Raw genomic sequence first — 10,049 nt, forward strand, 5'->3', positions numbered from 1 at the left:
TCATAGTGGATTTGGTTCACAGCGTGATTTGATGAACTGAGTAAATCCCAAAGTTGAGCCAAGTTTGTGTTCCCGCTTTCCGGCTACAATGTCCGCAGTCAAGTTTTTCGACGAGTTGATTGGGTAAAAATTAGGTTGAGTCGAAATTGCCAACTCCTAAACGAAATAGGCTGACGCTTCATATGGATGAAGGGTATGTCTTTTAAAGCATTTAAAGCAATTTATTTCTTGTCTGGCGATTTTGCTGTGCCAGAATATCAAGATACAGGAAGCAAAAATACTAGTTTCAAAATAAGTAAGTTTGTAACCTTGTAAGGGGCCTGGTCATTAGGGACCTGGTCGGGGGTGGGTGGGGTGAGAGTGAGAGGGGTGGGGTGGGTTGGGTTGGTTGGGTTGGGGTCGTGGTGGGGGCGGGAAGGATTTGATCATAAAACATATGGCAGCTACTACTGCCTGAACCAGGATCGCTTAATTACAGGCCGCATTCAAAGCTGGGGTGTGTGTCACAATGTACCTATGTTGGGAATCGAACCCGGGTCTTCGGCGTGACGAGCTAACGCTTTAACCACTAGGCTACCCGACCGCCCCCTAGAGACAATAGTCACATGTTTTGAAGAAAATATGGACCCAGATTTTAGGAAAAAAAAATAACACAAATCCGTATAGAGATTGATATCTAATCTGGACTCATAACTATGTCACACGGTCTTCCAAACTGTCCAACTTTAATCCGTTTCAGCTTAGAGGCAATTTATTCTTCAATATTATTCCAAACAAGCCGCGTATGATGCATAAGCAAAGTAATTAGTCATGATAATTAATTCCAGTCCAGTAATCAGGGCATTTACTTGTCATAATGAAACTGGTTATACATCTTTAAGTTATCATGGACATTATCACTAAAATAGCATTTTCACAACATGTATATTAAGAAAACGCCAGCATATATATCTATCTTTATTTTTGATTGGTATTTTGTACGGGAGAGGTCTATATAGGCTTTCACACTTGTAATACCACCGTTAAAACCACTATCATCAATAACCCTCACTTCTCCTGAATTATTGTTTTTGTAAACACCAAACCAATTTGGATCCATCACCAATCCTAACTTGTCCAGTATGTGACCCGTGAAGATTCGAGGTAGAATAGGTCTTAAGCAACCCATGCTTGTCGTAAGAGGCGACTAACGGGATCGGGTGGCCAGGCTCGCTGACTTGGTTGATGCATGTCACCGTATTCCAGTTGCGTCGATCAATGCCCATGATGTCAATCACTGCGGTACGGTATCTCAGTGAGCTGGCACTATAAATCGCACACGCACACACACGCATACACACGTACACACACACACACACACACACACACACGCACGCACGCACACACACGTCGCTATTTCAGTGCAATAATCTTAGACGCGACGTTAAACCTCATTTCACCTCACCTCACCTGGCCGATAAGGCTTTTGAAGTGACAATTGTTAAAACTACTAATTGTAAAACAAACAAAATAACAATTGATATTGTCAAATTGGAGGTAAGGCTTTCATGTAACAATTGTATGCATAGATAACCAAAATTTATTTGCATTCATTTTCTCCAAAACATGTCACCATTTTCTCATTTTGGGGTCATTCTCTCCAAATTGTCCGGGGCTATTTTTGCAAGAGGCCATTTCTCCTGCTCCCAAACAAACTATATATACTACCACTGGCACTCTTTCTAATACTGCTACTACTGTTATTGTTGCTTCGTCTACTTTATTTCAATGTTACTGCTAGTGTGACTACTTCTAGTTTCAATAGTCCTACTGCTCCTGTCATATTACAAACGCTGCTTTTACTTTTCCTACTGCTACTACTACCACTACTACGAGTGAAAACAGGACGCCGAATCCATTAATATAATTTATTACAGTTTACTCCAAAAATAAGTCCAGAGCAGAATGCAATTTGAATATTTAACTTCGGGAAACTGTGTACATTAATATGTTTGCTCAGTTCGTTTCAACTTCTATGTGTATGTTTTATACTAACTCTGCTGTTGTCAACTTCCGGTTTAACACGATGAAATAAAATGGCGGCGCCCATGTACAACGTGTTTGTGGGAGCTGAAACAGGTTTATTGAAAGGCATTACCTTGAAAAAGTCACAGTGGAACAACCTGAATTCTCTTGCAAGTGCTGATAAAGAGAAAGAAATATGCGCCATATGTTGGGATAATACAGACGAGTCGAAAGTATGTTTGGGTTTGAAAAACAGACAGGTGCTTGTTTATGATGTTGAAAATCAATCACTTGAAGACGAAATTCACACATTGGACGGAGGCAGTGGGAAATTTCGTGCTATAGCAAAAGTTGAAGGCAACTATTTGACAGCCGTGGAATCGGGTTTAGTCAAACTCTGGGACGATGACGACAAGAAAACCATCGAAATTGAAGCAGGGAAAGATTTGTTTTGCATGGAGCAAAAGCCACAAACTCCCAATATCATCGCTACTGGGGGAAAAGAAAATGAACTCAAACTTTGGGATCTTCAGAAACATTCCGAACCAATATTCAAAGCAAAGAATGTGAAAAATGACTGGTTAAATCTGAGAGTTCCAGTTTGGGTAATGGGTGTACAGTTCCTTCCAGGAAGCGATAAGATTGTCACCTCAACAGGTCATCACCAGGTCAGAGTGTATGACCCTCAGAGTTCACAGCGTAGACCTGTCCTTGACATTGAAGTGGACGAATATCCTCTCACAGCAATGTCATTGCGCCATGATCGAGACAATCAAGTCCTCGTTGGCAACACACAGGGAAAGATGGCATTGGTTGATTTGAGGAATGGGAAAGTTGTGCAAGTTTATAAAGGTTTTGCTGGAGGTATACGAGATATCAAATGTCATCCCACGAAACCCCTTGTTGCATCTTGTGGTTTGGATAGGCATTTACGAATACATGACATCGATTCTAGGGAAATGGTCAACAAATTGTATCTGAAGTCAAGGCTGAACTGTCTCCTCTTTTCTTCAAGAGACGGAGAAAATGTCATGGAAAATAAGAATCAGGTTCATGATGAAGTTGATGTAGAGTCGGGTATTGAATCAGAAGAAGATGAGGATGTTTGGGAGAATCTTGAACTTGTGAAAACCAGGACTGTGAAAAAGAATGAGAAAGAAATTGTTGTCAAAGAAGATAAAGTTGATAGAAAGAAGAAAAAGAGAAAGAAATTGGATAAACAGAAAGAGGTTCCCACAACCAAGAAGAAACGTAAATGATGCAGAAAGATATTAACCATACCGTGAACTAAAAACACATTTGGGTGTCAAACATTTAAAGACTATAATAGCATACAGAAACATGTAAACATGAAATGAAAATTGCCACCAAGATTAACAATGGTGCCAGTAGGTTTTTTTCATCATGTTCACAGAACATCTGAACATCAAATTGCTATGTACAAAACGAAATAAATGTATGCTTAGTGTAGCCTCAGTTATGTTCAGTTTCAATCAATCTCTCTTATTTTGACTTGGGTGCCAAAGTTTCCGATTAAATTATACATGTTATATGTAAAAGAATACAATTCTTACACAAACATGTCAAAGGCCTTTAAACAATCTTACGTGGCCGCTTTTTATAAGTGTATCACTTTATGACAGAGAAAGACATTTTTGACTGGTCAGATGATCATCTGTGGCAATGTTACCATGGTTACTGAATCAAATATAGCTGTTCTCATCTGTAATTTTTTTTATGAAGTTGCACATTGAATACTGTATACCAGTAACCATGGTAACTGCAGTATGTGGGAACCATGTATTCACTACCACTATGAGGTGATGGATACCTGCAGGGCCTAGCGCTGGGATGGAGTAAACTTTTTGTTTTGATTGGTTTTCTCCACTAGTATGTGTGGGATTATGGGGAAAATATCGACCTACTTCGGACAACCAAGTGCTGCTCAATACTTTTCATGTTGCATGTTTTGATGTATGAGTGAGTGAGTTTGAAACTTTTAGCGATAATCCAGCAATACTATGGCTGGGGACACCAGAAATGGGCTTCACACATTGTCCCCTGGGGAATCGAACCTGGGCATTCGGAGTGACGAGTGGACGCTTTAACCACAGGCTACACCACTGCCCATTGATGTATGGAAATATAACAGTAAAACATTTTGGGTCAGTCTTGTGACTTGACTTCAGTTGTTTCTCATGTATCACTGAGGGAGAAATATATTGTTATTGACAATGTTGAGAGCATCCTACCAATACAGTTACTATGTGTAGATTGAATATTTTGTGAAAAACAATGAATAAATACACATAAGGAATCATTGATGAGAATTGTCTTGTTTCTTCATGTGGGGGCATAGGGGGCCCAGTCATTTAAGGCACCGCGATTCGCTGTGCAGAGTTGCATCCCTTGGGCACGCCAGAAACCTATGATCGTGGGTTTGAATCCCGGTTCGCCCCAATTATGTTTCTAGGTTTGTCAGCACCATACCCGTGCTCCTGGGTTTCACCGAAGTGGTAAACGTCTGAGACCTGCATCACTTCGGGCTTTCCTCCCTCATTAAGCTGACACGCCGCGATGTTACTGTAATACTGTTAAAAGCGGTGTTAAACCCAACTCACTCACTGTTTCTTCATGTGAGACTATCGTATACTCATGAATATCTTACCCCAATGCCTTGACTACAGGTCTTGCTCATACCCAAAGATATGGCATTGAGATTACCTCCCTTGGCAGTGAGCTGTCTACTGGTACCTCAAATTGGTGTGCTGAAGACGTAGGCTAACTGTCTCGGATGTGACATGCCTGGATATGTCAGGAGTTTGTGTCACTTTCTACACTTTGCAGGCGACATGAATGAAGATGTAATATTGCTGATCACATGGTTTAGATGTAATATTGCTGATTACATGGTTTAGATGTAATATTGCTGATCACATGGTTTAGATGTAATATTGCTGATAACATGGTTTAGATGTAATATTGCTGATCACATGGTTTAGATGTAATATTGCTGATCACATGGTTTAGATGTAATATTGCTGATTACATGGTTTAGATGTAATATTGCTGATCACATGGTTTAGATGTAATATTGCTGACCACATGGTTTAGATGTAATATTGCTGATCACATGGTTTAGATGTAATATTGCTGATAACATGGTTTAGATGTAATATTGCTGATCACATGGTTTAGATGTAATATTGCTGATCACAAGGTTTAGATGTAATATTGCTGATCACATGGTTTAGATGTAATATTGCTGATAACATGGTTTAGATGTAATATTGCTGATCACATGGTTTAGATGTAATATTGCTGATCACATGGTTTAGATGTAATATTGCTGATCACATGGTTTAGATGTAATATTGCTGATAACATGGTTTAGATGTAATATTGCTGATCACAAGGTTTAGATGTAATATTGCTGATCACATGGTTTAGATGTAATATTGCTGACCACAATGTTGTTACCCTGTCTGGCGCTCGGCATTAAGGGGCTAAAGCAAGGACTGGTCGGCTCGGAGTCAGTATACTGCGTTTGAGTGGGGTATTCATGTTAAACTGCGCAATGGTATCACAGTGGGCTAGCACTATAAATCAGTCCGGTCTAGAACAAGCAGCCACACACACATCGCTATATAAGTGCAATAATCTTGGACGCGACGTTAAACCCAATTTCACCTCACCTCACCTCACATGATTTAGATGTAATATTCCTGATCACAGAGTTTAGATGTAATATTGCTGACCACATGGTTTAGATGTAACATTGCTAACCACATGGTTTAGATGTGACATTGCTGACCACATGGTTTAGATGTAATATTGCTGACCACATGGTTTAGATGTGACATTGCTGACCACATGGTTTAGATGTAACATTGCTGACCACATGGTTTAGATGTAATATTGCTGACCACATGGTTTAGATGTGATATTGCTGACCACATGGTTTAGATGTGATATTGCTGACCACATGGTTTAGATGTGAAATTGCTGACCACATGGTTTAGATGTGACATTGCTGATCACATGGTTTAGATGTGATATTGCTGACCACATGGTTTAGATGTGATATTGCTGACCACATGGTTTAGATGTAATATTGCTGATCATATGGTTTAGATGTAACATTGCGGATCACATGGTTTAGATGTAATATTGCTGATCACATGGTTTAGATGTAATATTGCCGATCGCAGGGTTTAGATGTAATACTGCTGATCACATGGTTTAGATGTGATGTTGCTGATCACATGGTTTAGATGTAATATTGCTGATCACATGGTTTAGATGTAATATTGCTGATCACATGGTTTAGATGTAATATTGCTGATCACATGGTTTAGATGTAATATTGCTGATCACAAGGTTTAGATGTAATATTGCTGATCACATGGTTTAGATGTAATATTGCTGACCACAATGTTGTTACCCTGTCTGGCGCTCGGCATTAAGGGGCTAAAGCAAGGACTGGTCGGCTCGGAGTCAGTATACTGTGTTTGAGTGGGGTATTCATGTTAAACTGCGCAATGGTATCACAGTGGGCTAGCACTATAAATCAGTCCGGTCTAGAACAAGCAGCCACACACACACGTGTGCATGCACATCGCTATATAAGTGCAATAATCTTGGACGCGACGTTAAACCCAATTTCACCTCACCTCACCTCACATGATTTAGATGTAATATTCCTGATCACAGAGTTTAGATGAAATATTGCTGACCACAGGGTTTAGATGTAACATTGCTGACCACATGGTTTAGATGTGATATTGCTGACCACATGGTTTAGATGTGATATTGCTGACCACATGGTTTAGATGTGATATTGCTGACCACATGGTTAAGATGTGATATTGCTGACCACATGTTTTAGATGTGATATTGCTGACCACATGGTTTAGATGTGATATTGCTGACCACATGGTTTAGATGTGATATTGCTGACCACATGGTTTAGATGTGATATTGCTGACCACATGGTTTAGATGTGATGTTGCTAATCGCATGGTTTAGATGTGATATTGCTGACCACATTGTTTAGATGTGATATTGCTGACCACATGGTTTAGATGTGATATTGCTGACCACATGGTTTAGATGTGATACTGCTGACCGCATGGTTTAGATGTTATATTGCTGACCACATGGTTTAGATGTGATATTGCTGACCACATAGTTTAGATGTGATATTGCTGACCACATGGTTTAGATGTGATATTGCTGATTACATGGTTTAGATGTGATATTGCTGACCACATGGTTTAGATGTGATGTTGCTAATCGCATGGTTTAGATGTGATATTGCTGATCACAGGGTTTAGATGTGATATAGTTTAGATGTAGAATAGGTCTTCAGCAACCCATGCTTGACGTAAAAGGCGACTATGCTTCTCGTAAGAGGCGACTAACGGGATCGGGTGGTCAGGCTCGTTGACTTGGTTGATGCATGTCATCGTATTCCAATTGCGTGGCTCGATGCTCATGATGTCAATCATTGGATTGTCTGGCCCCGACTCGATTATATACAGACCCCGACATATAGCTGGAATTCTGTGACGTGAAAAACAATGAAGAAGTTACCAGAACATGGTGGAATCGTTTCAAGACTTGTAGAAGTGATTGAAGCGTCGCATAAAATCTGGCGTATAAGTTGGACACAAGACAACGAAGACCCGACGGTTTTGCTGACTTCGTATAATTTTTTGCTAACGCCTACACAAAAAATGTTAATCGTCCACAACACAAAACATCATCGAATAATTCTTATTGAAGTTAACTCTGTATGCTACTCTTTAAACAAATCTGTATTAACAGAATGAAATAATTAGAATTAAATCAGTGAGATCATTATTCAATAGTCACAGAGTTCCCCTGGATAGCATTCGTGACGAACTCGTGTTATTCCGCGACAAGCCGAATAGCGCTTACGGAAAGGAACGAGTGGTGACGAATGCCTGGATAGGTTTATATTCGGATACGAACAATCGGCGACCGTGTGCTTCAAAGTCGCTTTATCGACCCGATATTATAGTATATGTAGTTTTTCGACAGCTCTTGTCTATTTTAAGGTACGTACAAGTTAAGTTTATAATGGTCGGTTGTTATGAGTTGCGCCCCTCAGGCATGGCAGGATCCGCTGGTTGTAGGTTAAGATCCTAGATTCGCCCCGATTTGTGATCGTTATATAAATATGATTGTCAACAGGGATGTTGGATCCCTAGTACTCCACGTTTTCTCCCGCAGGGATGTCGGAGTAGCCCCCTTGTACTCAACGTGTCTCCCGCAGGGATGTCGGAGTAGCCCCCTGGTACTCCACGTGTGTCTCCCGCAGGGATGTCGGAGTAGATCCCTTGTACTCCACGTGTGTCTCCTGCAGGGATGTCGGAGTAGCCCCCTTGTACCCCACGTGTGTCTCCCGCAGGGATGTTCGGAGTAGATCCCGAGTACTCCACGTGTGTCTCCCGCAGGGATGTTCGGAGTAGATCCCTTGTACTCCACGTGTGTCTCCCGCAGGGATGTCGGAGTAGATCCCTTGTACTCCACGTGTGTCTCCCGTAGGGATGTCGGAGTAGATCCCTTGTACTCCACGTGTGTCTTCTGCAGGGATGTCTGAGTAGATCCCGAGTACTCCACGTGTGTCTTCCGCAGGGATGTCGGAGTAGATCCCTTGTACTCCACGTGTGTCTTCCGCAGAGATGGGAGAAGTAGCCCCCAAGTACTCTACGTGTCTCCCGCAGGGATGTCGGAGTAGCCCCCTTGTACTCCACGTGTGTCTCCCTTAGGGATGTTCTGAGTAGATCCCTTGTACTCCACGTGTGTCTCCCTTAGGGATGTCGGAGTAGATCCCTTGTACTCCACGTGTGTCTCCCGTAGGGATGTCGGAGTAGATCCCTTGTACTCCACGTGTGTCTTCTGCAGGGATGTCTGAGTAGATCCCGAGTACTCCACGTGTGTCTTCCGCAGGGATGTCTGAGTAGATCCCTTGTACTCCACGTGTGTCTTCTGCAGGGATGTCTGAGTAGATCCCAAGTACTCCACGTGGGACGTCAGAATGTGTCGCCAGCTATCTCAGTATAATCAGATGTACTTCGATATCAGGTGTCCTGTCGCCGTCAAGATCTGACAACACCTCCATTGGAGATTTCGTCTTATAAAGTTCCTCATATTCCAATCACGTGTTTAAGGTACAAGTAAATTTTAGAAGTATGATGTCTGATTTCCTAATAGACAAATATGTGTCTACTTTACACCCAGTACCGCACTGTGACCTTCCCCCAGGGACTTCTTACGTGAATACGTCCCCAGTACGTAGTGATTACGGAATACGTACCCAGTACGTAGTGATTACGGAATACGTCCCCAGTAAGTAGTGATTACTTAATACGTCCCCAGTAAGTAGTGATTACAGAACACGTCCGCAATACGTAGTGATTACGGTACACGTCCCAAGTACGTAGTGATTACGGAATACGTCCCCAGCACGTAGTGATTAAGTAGCACGTCCCCAGTACGTAGTAATCACGGAATACATCCCCAGTAAGTAGTGATTACGGACTACGTCCCCAGTACGTAGTGATTACAGAACACGTACCAAGTACGTAATGATTACAGAACACGTACCAAGTACGTAGTGATTACGGAATACGTCCCCAGTACGTAGTGATTACGGAATACGTCCCCAGTACGTAGTGATTACGGATTACGTCCTCAGTGAGACATCCTTGTCGTTAGCGCCGAGTGAAATAGGAATAGTTCGACACGATACATGTGTGGTTAATGCATCGTTAATACTGTCAACAATATCAGTTTATCCCGTCAAATCGATTATGTATATAGCTGAAATATTAGCAGAAACTGACGTGTCTTGTCTGTGTGGATAGTGTTGCTGTAAATGATGTTTGCTTTATTGTATTCTGTTAACAGTTTCACAGACAATTCTCATAGAACATGCTGAGTTGGACGTCACTAAAATTGGTCGATATGTCGTTTGGATTTGTTATTGAAGGAATGACACATTTTCCTTTTGTCTT

General features: G+C 41.5%; 1 protein-coding gene across 1 annotated transcript; it reads left to right on the plus strand.

Moving 5' to 3' along the window:
- Positions 1-2,069: 2,069 nt before the first annotated feature.
- LOC139470079 (WD repeat-containing protein 74-like) lies at positions 2,070-4,272 on the plus strand. Its single transcript, XM_071252369.1, has one exon. It carries the CDS (start codon positions 2,076-2,078, stop codon positions 3,261-3,263), a length of 1,188 nt encoding a protein of 395 aa, XP_071108470.1. The 5' UTR covers positions 2,070-2,075; the 3' UTR covers positions 3,264-4,272.
- Positions 4,273-10,049: the final 5,777 nt, after the last annotated feature.

The sequence above is a fragment of the Haliotis cracherodii genome, unplaced genomic scaffold, assembly GCF_022045235.1.
Source record: "Haliotis cracherodii isolate W230 unplaced genomic scaffold, xgHalCrac1.p SCAF_20, whole genome shotgun sequence".
NCBI lineage: Eukaryota > Metazoa > Mollusca > Gastropoda > Lepetellida > Haliotidae > Haliotis > Haliotis cracherodii.

Excerpts from the sequence above, each read along its gene's own strand:
- LOC139470079 (XM_071252369.1), top strand. The coding sequence starts at position 2,076 with ATGGCGGCGCCCATGTACAACGTGTTTGTGGGAGCTGAAACAGGTTTA.